At 49.5% G+C, this 16,087-nt stretch overlaps 1 protein-coding gene and 1 long non-coding RNA gene across 4 annotated transcripts in view; one reads left to right on the top strand and one right to left on the bottom strand.

Annotated features, from left to right (window-relative positions):
- Positions 1-16,087, top strand: part of KLC2 (kinesin light chain 2) — a 158,971-nt gene that overhangs the window by 127,467 nt on the left and 15,417 nt on the right. Inside the window, exons 16-24 of one of the 2 annotated variants that reach the window (XM_072789974.1) lie at positions 204-358; positions 495-605; positions 1,352-1,454; positions 1,895-1,937; positions 4,817-4,859; positions 5,135-5,270; positions 8,089-8,315; positions 9,588-9,707; positions 9,830-11,285. In XM_072789974.1, the coding sequence (XP_072646075.1) occupies positions 204-358; positions 495-605; positions 1,352-1,454; positions 1,895-1,937; positions 4,817-4,859; positions 5,135-5,270; positions 8,089-8,315; positions 9,588-9,707; positions 9,830-9,945 (1,054 nt within the window). In that variant the 3' untranslated portion in view covers positions 9,946-11,285. Of the gene's footprint in view, positions 1-203; positions 359-494; positions 606-1,351; positions 1,455-1,894; positions 1,938-4,816; positions 4,860-5,134; positions 5,271-8,088; positions 8,316-9,587; positions 9,708-9,829; positions 11,286-16,087 lie in introns of those variants that run through there. The other variant, XM_072789973.1, reaches the window with a different exon arrangement.
- LOC140612470 (uncharacterized) lies at positions 63-8,778 on the bottom strand. Of its 2 annotated transcripts, XR_012013667.1 has the most exons (4): positions 8,476-8,778; positions 7,087-7,183; positions 4,744-4,946; positions 63-408 (listed from the first exon to the last, which is right to left on the bottom strand). It is a non-coding gene; the product is annotated as an uncharacterized lncRNA (long non-coding RNA). The 2 variants fall into 2 exon arrangements; XR_012013668.1 differs by lacking the exon at positions 7,087-7,183 and having other exon boundaries at positions 8,476-8,770.

The raw sequence follows: 16,087 nt of genomic DNA on the forward strand, positions 1-16,087 counted from the left end.
CATGCCTTATTTGATTCTGGATTTCTCTCCTAATTGCAAAAGCACCATAGTTTGTTGCCTCTCTGTGTATTATTTTGTTTATTGGCTTATTTTTTTCCCTGTGGGTTGTTGAGAGCAAATAAAGTCAGAGCTTGGGGCCTTCTCTGAGCAAGGACACTGGTGAACCTCCTGGATGTAGTTACGACTCTTCCCTTGCTTCCCAGCTGCAACTGCAACTCCTCCATGCCAAGACCGGTGAAGGTGGCAGCAGTGGGAGGCCAGAGTTACCTGAGCTCCATCCTTCGGTTCTTTGTCAAGTCGTTGGCAAGCAAGACCTCTGACTGGCTTGGCTACATGCGCTTTCTCATCATTCCCCTCGGTAAAGATGGGGCAGTTTTCATTCCTGAAGCAGCATGTTGGGGCTGGACCCTAGAAAGGGACAGTTAGGGAGATCAAAGCCCAGGCCGTTATTCTGCCCCTTAACTAGTTCACCATCTCTGGTTTCCATCCCTCAGGTTCTCACCCTGTGGCCAAATACTTGGGCTCAGTCGACAGTAGATATGGCAGTACCTTCCTGGATTCTGGCTGGAGAGATCTCTTCAGTCGCTCGGAGCCCCCAGTGTCAGGTAATAGCCCTGTGCAAGGAATTGAGGCAAGATGCTGCCTGGTGCATGGAGAGCCAGTCTTGGCCAGAGGAGAAGGCCAGAAGAGCATACTTCTTTTCCTCCCTATGGTTCTACCACTCCCAATCCCTTTGCATGTTTATTTTTTTATTTATTTATTTTTGGTAAGTATTTATTAGGAGGAAGCCCACTATATGTAGCCCTTCCTCACTCTGGCTGTTTTTAGTCTCTGCTGTTTGCTCTGCTCCTAAACATCTAGGAATGAGGAAGGGCTTGAGGAGGTGGTGAAGAAAACATTTCTAGGTGTAGAAATCAAATATAAGAAGCAGAGAATAGTTACTAAGCAATCTGTTGATAAGCAGATAACACTGTGCAGACCATATCTTTGCTCTGAAATACAGAGTAAAAGTGGCAGGGCTTAGAGTGAGCTTGAGCTCTACAAGGCTGAGGAGTAGTAAATGCATCACTAGACCTTGAAGGAAGTAATGGGCAGAGATTGGTGGAATGGAGGGCTTCCTCTAGGTTATGAGATTGGTTTGAGCAAAATAGATGCAGGAGTATGATTAGCCCAGAAAAGAGCTGAACTTTGAGGAACTGCAGAGATTGGAAACCAGAGGATCTTTAGAACCCTTTCTCTGCCACAACTCCCAGGGTCTTCTGATGGGTCTCAACAAAAGGGGTCTCTTTAAGAGGGTTTTCGGGTTTGCCTGCTGAAGTAAATTGGTAGTTATCTCTTGTCTTTTCTGCAGAGCAACTGGACGTGGTAGGGCGAGTCATGCAGTATGTCAATGGCGCAGGTGTGACACACCAGCTACCTGTGGCTGAAGCCATGCTGACCTGCAGACATAAGTTGTAAGTTTGACTTCAGGGGATTTCTTGAAAATAGAGTGAGTGGGCTAGATAAATCTTGAGTTTTCTTTGCTCTTCCCTATTTTCCTTCCCCCCACCCATTTCCCTTCATAGGCACCCAAGAGAAAATGAAGGACAGAGACAGAATTTTTACTGCCTCCCCTCCTTGTCCTAGACCTCCCCACCCAAATTGATATGCCCTTAGTATATAAGAAGTCCATCCTAGAGACTGAAATTCACGTTGATGTAGTATGCAGAATGGTGTCTTTTGCTTCCATCTGTGGCTCTTCATGGCTTCATGGCTTCATGGCATTCTGAGACATGATGGAAAGTGTGGTGTCTGGACTCTCTTGAAGCCACAATAAAATATGAAAAGCTTGTATCCCCAGCTCTCCATGCAGTATTACCCACTAACTGTAAGGCTTTCCTTTCTCTCCCAACAGCCCTGATGAAGACTCCTATCAGAAGTTTATCCCCTTCATTGGTGTAAGTTCTGTCTCCTCATTCCTTTGTACCCCACCCATTCTCCTGGCCTTGCTGTCCCTCCCCACATGCACACACACACACACACAAGATTCATCTAGACAGTGGTTCTCATCCAGAAGTGATTTTTGCCCCCAGGGGACATCTGGCAATGTCTGTAGACATTTTTGGTTGTCACAGCTGGAAGTTGGGGTTCTACTGGCATCTAGTGGTTAAAGACCAGGGATGCTGCTAAACTTCCTGCAGTGCACAGGACTGCACCTACAACAGATTGATCTGGCCCTAATGTCAGTTGTGCCCAGGTCAAGAAACCCGGGGCTGGGATATGCACTGAGCTGTTCCTTTTAGTGTCCTCCTTTCCTGAACCATGGACTATCCTCAGATCATCACTGGTATCTTGTATCTTTTACACCAAGTCCTGAACCACTGCCTCGGCCTAGGGAGTGATGTCCAGAGCACAGCTTCTACAGGCTCTAGGAAAAAGAAAGCTGCCTCAGAAATGAAAGAATATGGGGCAGCCCGGGTGGCTCAGCGGTTTAGCGCCACCTTCAGCCCAGGGTGTGGTCCTGGAGACCCAGGATCAAGTCCCACATTGAGCTCCCTGCATGGATCCCTCTGCCTGTGCTTCTGCCTCTCTCTCTCTCTCTCTCTCTCTCTAGATAGATAGATAGATATAGATATATATAGATATAGATATATAGATATAGCTGTCTCTCGTGAATAAATAAATAAAATCTTTTAAAAAAAGAAATGAAATAATAATCATCTCTTCAGATGATATTCTGAAGAGAAGTCCAAGAAGTAGTTATTTCTGTCTTTGGGGTCAGATGTACCACTGAAAAGAAGGTCCCTTCTTTCCCCTCTTATTTAATCAAAGGAGAATCTCTAGATGAGTTAGTTTTGAAAACAAAATGGAAACCTTTTGGATATCTCTGATGTCCGATGGTAGTAGCCTTTCATTTGGCAGTAGCTGGGCAGAGACCAATCAAGAGAGGGACCCCAGAGATGACAATGCTGACACCCTATGGGGCCAAAGCACACCACAAAAGCATGACTGAAAATTCAGATTTCCATGTACGAGACAGTTGAATTTCCCTTCCAAATCAGCTTGTATCTTTTCCTGTGATCTCCTAGCTTTGGTCAGGGCGGCATATGCAGACAGAGAGCCTATTCTGTGCTCAGCCCAGGTTCTGTATGTCTTGAGTGATCGTAAGAGATCCCTGAGCGTGGAGAATTTCAGTTACCCCTTCTTGTGCCTTGCTAAAGCTTCCTGTCTGAATGGTCCACTCAGTCCCTGTTAGCTACTGGGGCTACTCCCATAGCCATGTTGAATGAAGGCTATAAACTATGGCCTGTAGCCTAGGCTGATGATTTGATTTCCATCTTCATGGAGCTGTGGGTTGCTGCCCACTCTGACCTCACAGAAAAGAGAGAAATATAAAAAAATTTTTTAATTGAAACAAAGGAATTGACAGCCTCATAATAATGCCAGGGGAACAAGGAGAATTATATCCAGGAAGTTGAGAGTATTGTTGTGTTATTTTCTGGGAACTAAAATAAGGATGCATAGAGAATTTGGGACAGACTTCAGTGAATAGCAGCACTGTATTCTGAGCAACCTTGAGGGGACCATCTGCATGTGATCTCCACTCCCCACCAGTCCCCGGGGCCCAGCTTCCATGACCTCTCAGCACTTCCTAGCCCCTCTGCCAGGTAATAGGCCCTGGGCCTGCTACTTCCCCAGAATTCACCTGTCGTCTCAAACCAAAGCTGTGACATTCAGTCTCTATCTAGCTGTGCATGTTGCTGGCCGCTGGAGGGCCCCCTCTATCCTTCCCCGAATTTTCCATGAGAAATTTAAAATTCTTTGGGAATTTTAATCAATACAACTTCCTTGAGGTAGGGAAGGGGCAGGGGTGCCTGCGATCACCTTCTTATCCATATTCTCCCAGATTCCAGCAAGTCTAGAAAGGAGGAACCTGGTATCAGCACTTCAGCACGCTCCCTTGCTTGGTGTCACAGGCATTCAGAGAGCACCTCCCCCGCAACATGCTGCCTTACCAAGCTTTCTCACAGTGGCTCTTCACTTCTCTGACATGGGAAGATGGCCTCCTACCCATGTGGTCTTAGAAGAAACATGATCAGAACACTGAAATGGTTCCTGCCTTCAGGGTGGCTTTGCCCTTCCCAGAGGTGAACCATGAGGTCTCATGTGCCCAAACCTCATTGTTTAGAACTGGGCTTAATTTTTACATATCTTGGGGCAGCCCCTGTGGCCCAGCAGTTTAGCGCTGCCTTCAGCCCTGCCTTCAGCCTGGGGTGTGATCCCGGGGTGTGATCCTGGAGATCTGGGATCGAGTCCCACCTCGGGCTCCTGCATGGAGCTTGCTTCTTCCTCTACCTGTGTCTCTGCCTCTCTCTCTCTCTCTCTGTCTCTCTCTCTCTCTCTCTGTGTCTGTCATGAATAAATGAATAAAATCTTTAAACTTTTTGTTTTTTTTTTTACATATCTTGGGATGCCTGGGTTGGCTCAACAGTTGAGCTTCTGCCTTCAGCTCAGGGCATGATCCTGGAGTCTCAGGATCAAGTCCCACAACAGGCTCACTGCATGGAACCTGCTTCTCCCTCTGCCTGTGTCTCTGCCTCTCTTTCTCTGTGTCCCTCATGAATAAATAAATAAAATATTTTTAAAAAATTTTTTTTACATATCTTAAAGATCAGATCTGGGTTACTCTGGATTTGCAAAAGATTTTTAAAGCCTACAATCAAATAATAATAATATATAGCAATGGCTATTGTGTCTAATCACCTGCTTCCAAACGGATCAAAATGTGTCCAGCTTTAGTGAGAGGATCTAACACAGTGTCTCTTCTTTCTCCCAGGTGGTAAAAGTGGGTCTGGTTGAAGACTCTCCTTCCACTGCAGGTGAGCCTGGGGCCCTTCTGCTCCTGTGAGGTGGGGTAATGCCCTGTCTCTAGTCCAGCAGGCCAGACAGTGAAGACTTTGGGTGTCCTAAGGTTAAGTCAGAGTTTGAGCAGGAAGACTTATGGGCATCCTCACTGCCCAGGTGAAGTGATGGCAGGGTAGAGTGGGGAGGTGTCTAAGGCTCAGGTGTAGCTGAGACAGAGGGGTCCTCACACCTTGTCACCTACTGGTCAGGGGTGGCTTCCTGTGGCCAACTGTGTTTGTCCCCGTGACAGGTGATGGAGATGATTCACCTGTGGTCAGCCTTACTGTGCCCTCCACATCACCGCCTTCCAGCTCAGGCCTGAGCCGAGATACCACAGCCACCCCACCTTCGTCCCCATCCATGAGCAGTGCCCTCGCCGTTGTGGGGTAAGGGGCTCTTACCTATACCTCTCCTTCCTGCCAAACCCCTTCATCAGGGCCCAGGAACCTGACTGACTCCCCACTGCCTGCCTGCAGCATTGTACAACAATGATGGCATACTGCATGTAGAAAGCAGGATAGTGGCAAGAACTTTGGAGTTCAAATTCAGAGACTTAGGTCACTAGCCGGGCAAGTAGAACCACTCTGTACAATGCAGGATACTTTCTTCCCCATATGTCTTCTGGGGTAAAAAAGCTGAATAAGACAAACAGCAGAGAGGCCCTTTGCAGCCTGTAAAGTGCTGTGCAGGAGTCTTGCTAGGGGACTGCCCAACGTGCTGGAAAGAGTGTAGCCATGGGAGTCCTGCACACCTGGGTTTGAGTCGTGGTTCTGTGCTAGGTCTACTATATTAGCTTGTATTACTCAGTGATACTTGTTAAAGCACAGTGAGGGAGGGGCACCTGGCTGACTCGGTTAAGCATCTGTCGCTTGATTTCAGCTCAGGTTATGATTTCAGGGTTGTGGGATTGAGCCCCATGTTGGGCTCCATGCTTAGCCCAAATCATGAGGCTGCTTGGGATTCTCTCTTCCTCTCCTTCCGCTCTTTCCCCACATTTGCACGCTCCCTGTTTCTCTCTCTCTCTCTCTCAAGTAAATAAATAAAATCTAAAAAATAAAATAAAGCACAGTGAAGGAGACCACATCAAGGCATAACCATTGAAATAGGTGTAGGGAGCACTACTGTGGATTTTGCAGGGCGGGTAGCTCAACTCCAAATACAGCCTGAATAAGTGGGAATTTCTACCCTGGGAGTGGGTATGGATGGAAAATTACTAAGAAGAAACATCAGGGGTAAGAGGGGTTCTAAACAGACCCAACAAGATTCTTAACTGAGACAAGTCAGGGTATCAGACATCTCTGGAGGTGGTGGGGGCGGGTGATGAGGAGCCTGGCCAGGTGACCCAGATAATCAGATAGGGAGGGTGGGGGTTCTTGCTAACTGTCTTAGCAGGTTCTTGCTAAAACTAGATTTTACAAGGAAGTATGCAAATGGGCCTAGGAAAAGGTTTAGGAGCCAGATTAAAGTTTCTGAAGTTTAGTCAAGCAAAGAACCTTTGTCACTTGTACAAGGTTCATTTTCGACTCTGGAAATAGAGTGAAATAGAGGTGTCAACAGTTTTGTGAGGCTTCGATAAGAGCGTGTGTTGTTGGTGCCTGGCACATGGGAGTTGCCTTCTTTCATGCATGCAGTCTGTCTGTCAGCATAGTGGCCATTTGAGCCACTGGAGCTGTAGCAGCAAATAAGAAAGGCTGGTCCTAGTCCTGGCACTCAGACTCCTGGGCTCTGGCAGTGCCAGGGCAGCAAAAAACTCAAACTGTGTAGGTTTGCAGTAAGCACTATGAAAAATTAGTAGGGGGATCGTTCTGAAAGGGGAAATAATTTCTTTAGGGTCTCAAGTATCCAGAGTGTAGATCAGGTGGTCAGGGCAGCCTCTCAGGAGGCAGCTCTCATGCCTGCCTGAACAAGAGGAGCTGACAAGGAGGGTGGAGCAGAGCGCTCCCATAGGGGCCCCAAGGGAGCAGGCCATGAGGTGAGGAAAGGGAACACATGGGTAGCCCCAGTGGTGCAGCGGTTTGGCGCCACCTGCAGCCCAGGGCGTGATCCTGGAGACCCTGGATCGAGTCCCACGTCAGGCTCTCTGTATGATGCCTGCTTCTCCCTCTGCCTGTGTCTCTGCCTCTCTCTCTGTCTCTATGAATAAATAAATAAAATCTTAAAAATAAAAAAAAAAGGAAAGGGAACACAAATGGGCCCCTGCACCTTCCTCCTCCTTATTTCCATTTTGTCTGTCTTGTCTCTGTTTCTTCTGGAGAAGATCCTCAGCAGCAGAAAGGGTAGACACTGGCCAGTGGTTTTTCTAGAAACACCAATGACAGGGTCATGGTCCCTAAAGAACATGAATGTTCTTAGATGGTAAGAAGCCTACATTGCACTTCGGATCCAGACCCTTACTCTCCCTCTCCCTTTCTTCTATCCACTTCGCTTCATGGCCTCTACTGATTTACAGAAGGGACAGTTCAGGAAAGGAGGAAATGCCTCATGGCTGGTACTCCTTTATGGTTCCAGCCTTCCCAGGAGGCCTGGGGGCCAGCCCTTACCATGACCTCCTTTCCCATCCCATTTAAGCTGATTTTTAATGGAACCACTGGAATCAGGCAGAGAGAGAAATGTCAGAGGACTTTGTAGCCTGTGTATCTATTGTGTCTGACGCCTCCTTTCAAGAAAACATCAGCCCTTTTCCCCCTTGGAGCTAAAATTATCCCTGAGCTAGAAGTGCCATAAATAAGAGAAAGCCGCAGGTCAGCATCCATCAGCGCTCCCTCCCGGGTCTGCTGTGGAGCCAGCCAAGGTGCTTGCGCCTCTGCCCCACTTAATCTCTCCAGCACTTGTCTAGGTTCTGTCTGTGCTCTGCTTACTGGGTGTGCACATGTGTGTGCATGTGAGTGTGTATGTGTACGCATGCACACTTTCTCCATAAAGCTCCCTTCCTCTCTGCCTCCCTCATCCCCCTGTGACTTTGTATTTGGCTCCCTCACAGTGCCCCAGGGCTTTACCCTTTCCTGGCTTTGTCTTCCCTTCCGTCAGCCTCTCCTACCCACACAAACCAATTCTATGAAACTGGAGGGCACCCAGAACCACTTAGCCTGCCACCTCCTCTCACCCCTCCCAGAGCCTGGCGGTCCCCTCTAGGTCCTCCAGTCTGGCCATGTAGTTGGGAGCTAAGGGCAGAGACTACTCTCCATTACTGTTCCTCTTCCTCAGGAGCCCCAACAGCCCATATGGGGATGTGATTGGCCTCCAGGTGGACTACTGGCTGGGCCACCCTGGTGAGCGGAGGAGGGAAGGTGACAAGAGGGATGCCAGCTCCAAGAACACCCTCAAGAGCGTCTTCCGCTCAGTGCAGGTTTCCCGCCTACCCCATGGTGGGGAGGCCCAGCTTTCCGGCACCATGGCAATGACTGTGGTCACCAAAGAGAAGAACAAGAAAGGTAGGTGACATCTGAGGCCAGGGACAATCAGGACCACTAGCGTTCACTATCTCCTCTCAGGGTCTGGGACAGGGTCTGCTTCTGGGAGACCTTTGGACGTGGGCGAAGCCGTCCATAGATCATGTCCAGCCTGGGTTTTTCTGTAAGGGTCTTAGCTCACCTTGTGAGACAAGGCCATTCCTTCTATAACGAAGAAAAATGGATGTCCCCAGTGGGTGAGTGGTCCCTGCCTGCTGAACATCAGTGCCTTAGGGGCCAGGGCAGTTAGTGCTGCCATAATGAAGGGAGCCTTACCAGCCACTGCCCTTAGGGATGGACTGTGTGACAGAGGAAGATGTCACTGTGTCCCCATGAAGCAGGGCATTTGCACCCAACCCTGGGGGTCACTGAAGCCCTTATGAACAAAAGGGCATTGTTGTGTAAGAATTAAGAAGAGTACAGCCCATTTTGGATAATAGGGGTGGCTTCAGGCACTAGAGGTGGAGTTGGGAGCGGTCCTGTGCTCTCAGAGAGTAAGGCAAGAATCCCCACAACCAGGCCAGCCCTAGGGCAGAGCTTGCTACTGTCTGTTCCACCGATCTGGCTGTGAGCCTGCCATACCAGGCAAGCCTGCCAGGTGACTCAAGGGCCCTCACGACCTCACCCATCAACCAGCTGTCAGGTAGGAGCTTTCTCTACCTGTTGGACCCAAAGCAGCTGGGCCTCTTTCTCTTCATGCCTCTGCTTAATAGAGTTCCTCTTGGGGGCAAGCAGAGGGCTGTGCCAAGCCTAAAGCCAAACAAGTGTAGCCCTGATATTTGCCCAGAGCTGGCAGATTGGCCAGCTCTGCAGTGTCCTCCTTGTTGCCCCAACATCCCTGGGACAGAAATGTTGCAAACACTCCTGTGAGGCCTCGTAGCCACAGCAGATTTGACCCTATGAGGGCGCAAGTGTGTAGGAAGAAGAGCCCAAAGGCACAGGCACCTTGCCCCACAGGCTACCTAGAACATTCAAGCTGGAAATGGCCTCAGAGACTAACTGGCCCCAGGTCCTTGTTACACAGTCAAAGATACCCAGGCTCAGGGAGAGGCCTCTGCTGAGAGGGGGCAGGACTCAAAGATCTTGGTATTTGCTTCCCACCTACCCAGAGCTAGGGAGCAAGGGAGGAAGGATGGCTGTCTGAATATCCCCTCCCCTTCCCCCAGGAAGAGGGTGCCAGGGGATGAGAGAGAGGAAGGAGAGGTAGCTGCTTTTCCAAGGGCTATGACGGAGGTGGTTCTGCTTGTTTTCCAGTTCCCACTATCTTCCTGAGCAAGAAACCTCGAGAGAAGGAGGTAGATTCCAAGAGCCAGGTCATCGAGGGCATCAGCCGCCTCATCTGCTCAGCCAAGCAGCAGCAGACCATGCTGAGAGGTACGGGGAGACTGGGGAGGGAGAAGGGTGCTTGGCAGGGCGGGAAGAAGAGGGGCAGGGGACTTGGTGGGGGAGGTGGCCTTAGCAGCCCTGGTCAACCCCTCCTTCCCCTGTTACCCCAGTGTCCATCGACGGAGTCGAGTGGAGTGACATCAAGTTCTTCCAGCTGGCGGCCCAGTGGCCCACCCATGTCAAGCACTTTCCAGTGGGACTATTCAGTGGCAGCAAGGCCACCTGAGGGCACTATCTCCTGGCCACTCTCCCTCCTGGCACTGCCACCAGCCTCACCGCCTGCGGGCAGGGGGAGGCCAGCAGGCCCGGGCCCAGCATCCCCTTTCCTGGCCCAGGAGCCTGCATCTCTCTTGCCCAGTCCTGAAGGACACTGCCAGTGGGGACACTGCTCCCCTCCCTCCTGCTCAGCCCCCTCCCTCCTGCTCCAGGCCCAAGGCATGTCGATTTTGCCTTCTGGCACCCATCTGTAGAATTGAGTCCTCTGGGCCTTCCTTCACTGACTTCCACTCTCCCCACATGGCACCAGTTCCTTCCTGGAAATAGGAAACCTGGAATCCTGGCACATAGCAGGGAGTTCAGCCCTCCCTATCTCTACCAGCTGCCCAACCTGCTCCCCCCAAGTGAGGCCCAGGGCCACTTCTCACTGCCATGGGTTCTCCCAGTGGGGGGTAGAAGGGGCAGTGTGAGCCCACGGGCCCCCTTCCCCTCCACAGTCACAGGGGCAGCCCCACCCCTCCCTCACCCCCAGGACAGCATTCTATGGTGATGCCATGTCTTTCTAGGGTGGAGGGGGCCTTCCTGGTCTCCCCTATGCACGACTTCCTCACTTACCCCCAGGTTCCCCCTAGATGTCACAAGCACCCTTGAGTGTTTCTTTGGTTATCTGCACAGCCAGTCTCTTGGTGGTTCCATGTAACTTGCTTGGGCACCAGCCCCTGTCCTTGTGGCTTCCCCTTTGTTGATAACTCTCCTCCCTCTGCCTCCCACCCCATTTACCCCAGCACAACGATGCCTCTTCCTGAACTCCAAACTGGGACAGATGGGAGGCAGACCCCCACCGGCATATTGTCTGTGTCCCTACATCACCCTGTGCCAACCATGTCCATTTGTGTCCCATTCCCTAGTGTGTTCTTCCCCCCCCTCACACCTGGTCAGAGAGCCCACCTTCCCAGCCAGGTGTCTCTCCAGCAGGCTCCAATCCCTCCCTCTCGCCATGGGGTTCTGAGCCAACTCCTCAGCCTCAACCATCAGCCTTCTCAGGAGAAGCTGAGCACGCAGGGCCGCCATCCCAGCTGCAGCCCTCTATCTCCTCCAGCACCCTCAGAGCTTTACCGTTGCCCTCTCATCCCTTCTCGAAGTTTTTGCACAGAACTTCATTTTGAAAAGTGTTTTTCTCATTCTCCATACCTCCCCAAACTCCTCCAGCCCTTATCCCCTGTTCAGCCCTATCATCCAGAGCATCTCCTGGGCTGAGCTGCTCTCTTGGGGCCGGAGAAGGGTGGGGCTTGAGGGACTGAATGGATGTTGGGTTTTTCATTCAATAAACTGGTGATTTCTTACCAACTAGCAAGGCTTGGGCTTCTATGCCTCTCACTGTGACACAGGATCTGTACAACCCTCTCCCCTCCACAACACAGCCGACTCCTCTCAAGATCAACTCCTCTCAAATGGCTAGAAAGAAGCATATTCTCATTTCCTTAATTGGAAAAATAGGCATGAAGTTATCTTTCCCAGTATGAGGCAAGCAGAGGTCAGAAACAGAAGTAACACTCTTCTCACACCAAAATTTCCTTTTTCTCTAGTACTCACCGTCCCCAAATCCCACCTCCCAAGATGGTGACAATGTTGAGGGCAGTTTCTACTGATTAAGGATTAGAACTTGGCTTCTTTCCCTCTACAAGGCTGATGTCCTGCCTTAGTTTCTAGAAGCTGGTGGTCTGAGGCCCAGGTGGAAGGGGTGGAGCCAGGGTCCATCATTGAGTTGGCTTTCCTGCCTGCCCTTAACTTAGAGATGAAAAACAGTCATAGCCCCCTGGTCTCTGGATGCCTGGTTCTTCACACACTTCCAGGATAGAGGCTTGCACACCAGCCTTCCTCTGGTGAAGAAGTGCCTGGAGTTTGGGGTTGCATGGGGGAGGGGACAGAAGGGCTTGGCATCCTTACCCTACAGGACACAGCCACAGAGGAGTGGATGACCAAGTAGGGTAGGCTATCACTGGCTCCCTAAGCCCTGTGGGCCAATGACCTAAAGGCGGGAGGCTCTGAGACCCAGCAGTGTGGCCCTGCACCTAACTCTCTGAGCCTGGAACATGGAAATAATGCCTGCCTCCCAAGGGGAAAAGTCCAGTGAGGTCTGTGAAAGTGTTCCAGAAATGTAATCTACATATTAGTTACTGAACAAGGTGCACAATCTGGTTGGTGAGAGGAAATGCCAGAAGTCAAAATGTGCTAGAGAGGACGTGGGTGTTGCCTTGGGGCAGAGTGGAAGCTCCACAAGAGGTCTGCGGGTGGGAAGCAGTGGGAGAGGGCTCAGGCAATGCAGGGGCTGTGGGGACCTGGAAGCAGTGAATATCCCAGGCTGGAGGGATGTGGGACAAGTAGACTCAGGTCCAGCTCAGAACTGAGAAGATGGAGCAGGTGATGGGAAGATGAGGGTGAGGAAGAGGCATAAACTCCCAGCCTGCTGTGTCTGACTCCACATCCTGGACATCCCCTCCTCTCACCTCTAGGACTTTGCTCTTGCTGTTGCCCCCTCTCTCCTGCCATCATCTAGACTGGATCTTTCATGTCTGCATGCCAACACACAGTAATAGCTCCCATGTCAAAAACAATTTCCCTGCTTCCAGATTCCCTCTGACTGCTACACCATGTCTCTGCTCCCTTGAAAGTGAAATTGTTCAAGAGATGTTCATGTTCCCTGCCTCCACTTCCATTCCTACAGGCTTTTTTCCTCAACAGCCCCCATCAGAAGTTCCCTTACCAAGGGCACCAGTGACCTGAATTGCCACATCCAAAGACCAGTTTTCTTGCTTCACCTGTCCTATACATACTCATCACTCCCTGTTAGAATGGCATTGTCTGCTTGACCTGTGGACAGCACTCTGATCTCCTTCCATTCTCTGACTACCCTTTCTTGGCCTCCCTTACTGTATCCTCTTCAGTTTCTCAGCCTTGGAACACTGGAGAACACAGGGCTCCAGCCTCTGGCCTTCTGTCTCCCGATACTCAGCCCAGTAGTATGAAATGCTCCACTGTGCACAGTCTTCTCTCTCCTTTCTTCAGGTGCTGAGGCCAAAACCTTTGGAACCACGACTGACTCCTTTGCCTCTCATAGCCAACATCCAGTCTGCCGGCAAATCCTATAGGCTCTCCCAAAACAGGTTGAGAACCCAGCAGCACCCCACCCCTTTCACTACTGTAGTTATCTCATGTCTGGATGTTCTAATAGCCTCTCAATTATCTGTGCTTCCACCTACTATAGTCTGTTCTCCACACAGTAGCCAGAGAGAGCTTTTTAAGATATTAATCAGATTGTGTTAAATTACCAATTTAAACTGTCCAGTGGTTTCCCATCCCACTAGGAATATACTCCAAAGCCCTCATCATAACCCTAAAAGCCTAAGATCTGACCTCCTGTGGGCTGCTTGATCTCTCATCTCACTCTGCCCATCACCCACTAGCCTCCTTTACATTTCTCAGACACACCAAGCACACTCTGCCTCAGGATCTTCACACAAGCTATTCCCATGCCCCCATCCTGCCCCTGCCTCTAGGTTCATGTGACTTGCTCCTCCATTGAAGTCTTGGCTTAAAGGTCACCTCAGAGAAGCCTTCCTTGCTCTACATGCCTTAAAGAGCACCTCCCTTTTCTCCCTACCTTCTTTAGTTTTCCTTATTAGCATTTCTCCTTGGGATTTAATTATCCATTTGTTTATCTCTCCTCACTGGAATTGTAAGCTCCAAGAAAATAGAATTTTTTTTTTTTTTTTTTTTAACCTGCTCTATCCTTCCCCAGGATCCTTTTTGGCTCATCATAGGTACACAATGAATATCTGTTGACTGAATGAAGAGTCCCCGTGCTGCTGGAATGGAGTCCCCAGTCCAAATGCACTACTCAGACACCTTAATGCCTCAGCCCCAAAGACACTGGAGGCTACTCCTAGGCCCTGGAGTAAGAAGATAAACTCCAAAGAAGAGGAAAAGGGTTGTGTAGGAATGGTTTCCAGAATTCCAAACACGAGGCAACTCAGATTTACATGTTGAGACAGCTTGCCCAGTCACTGAGGGGTAAGGCTGGACCAGAGCAGAACTGCCCATGGGGCTGCCAGAAACATTCTCTAAAGGCAAAGAGTAGCATTTTGGTGCATAAGGTGGAAGAGCTTCTATCTAAACTTGTTATATATCAACTCCAGACTGTTTTATTGTAAATTTAGACAAACACGTATTTTAGAATAGTTTTAGATTTACAGAAAAGTTGCAAAGATAGAGCAAATAATTGCTGTATACCAACCCCCCAACACACCCAGTTTCTCTTACTGTTAACATGTTACATTAGTATGGTACATTTATTATATAACTAATGGACCGACATAGATACATTATTATAAAGTCCATATTTAACTCAGATTCCTTAGTTTTTCCTTAAAGTCTTTTCTGCATTCCAGAATCCCATCCACAATAGCATACTACATTTAATCCTTTGGGCTGTGACACTTTCTCAAACTTTCCCTATTTTTGATAACCTTGACAGTTGAGGCGTGCTGGTCAGGTATTTTGTAGAATGCCCCTTGGCTAGAATTTGCCAGCACATCATATCAAAGGTTCCTGCCTTCAACATGATTTGTCAACCTTGATCATCTGGCCAAGGTAGTATTCACTAATGTCACACCTCCTTCCTTACTGTGCTCTTAGGGAGGAAGCCACTAAGCACAGCCTACACTTATGGAGTGAAAGATATTCCTCTATATCCATTATTTAGAATTCTTCTAGACAGTAGATTTAAGATCCATGTTTTAAACTCCTTCCCTCATGACCCACTGCTGTGTCCAGAGACTGATGGCATGGATGGCCCTCTCAACACCACCTGCAAGCATTTTCTTTTAGCGAAGCCGCTGCCAGAGTGCTTCATGTGGTTTATATCATGGACTCCTTCAGGCAGCCCCAGGAAATCAATTCTGCTGATATTTCCTTTTTACCAAGGAGGAAGCCCAAGGTCAGAGAGCTCCCCTTACCCCAAACCCCACCCCCATCCCAAATCTAAACTCATTTCTAAGCATTTACATGACTTGAATACTCACAGACATCTCAAACCTAGTATGGCCCAAACAGAACTCTTGATCTCCTCGACCCAGTTTTGATAATGGCACAGCATCCATCCTATTACAGGCCAGAAACCACTGAATTGTCCTTTGTCACCACAGCAATTCCTGTCCATTCTGCCCCCTCTCAGTTCCCAAACAACCCAGAGTGCCTCATTCCTTTGCTAGAGCCCTTCAGCAGCTACCTACAGCTGCCAAACCCATGGCCCATGAGGCCAACACATCTGGCCCCACTACCTAACATCACTTCCAGCTGCTTTCTCCCCCACACTCTTCACCCTTGAGCCACACCTGATCTTGCAGTCATCACATTCCTCTTCCCTGCACCAGGCCCAAACAGGTGGTTCTTCCAACCTTAAGTGCTCTGCCCTGCCCCACAGAGCTACTTTCTTTGTCTTTAGGATACAGCCTACACATTACCTCCTCAGAGAGGCTTTCCCAACCAACCACCCTGCCCCAGAGCCCAGTTGTTTGCCCCTACCTGAGCCCTTTCTGCAGTCATGGCATTCAATGTCACCTGCAATAAATGTCTCTGTACCACATTAGAATGGGAGCTCCAGGTGCGCAGGGACTCAGGCTACATCTCCAGCACCCATCATTCTGGCAAGTGGCAAATACTAAAAGGTAACTAAAAGAACAAGTGAGGGGTTAAGTCACATGTCCAATGCACACAGATCCACTGAAAAGGAGCCAGATTTCTAACCCAGGTCATCTGACTCCAGACCACCTCTCAAGGCCCCACTCAGACCCCAAATTCCCAATCATCCATACATCCTACATGTATTAAGGTCCTACCATGGTACATGGTGAAGACAGAGTTGGGTTCTTACCTATGTGGGAACTCCAAGGCGAGCAGGGGAGACAGACAAATAGACATTTGCCACAAAGCATGACACATTGCACAGGAGCACACCAGAAGGACATCTAATCCAGCTTGGGGAAGGGGTATCCAAGATGTCACAAAGGAGATAACACCTGAGCAGCATCTTAAAGATGCCTGATGTGATGGATGTTCTGAACACAGGAAATAGCAAAAATGGGAGATGAGAG

This window comes from Canis lupus, chromosome 21 (assembly GCF_048164855.1).
Source record: "Canis lupus baileyi chromosome 21, mCanLup2.hap1, whole genome shotgun sequence".
NCBI lineage: Eukaryota > Metazoa > Chordata > Mammalia > Carnivora > Canidae > Canis > Canis lupus.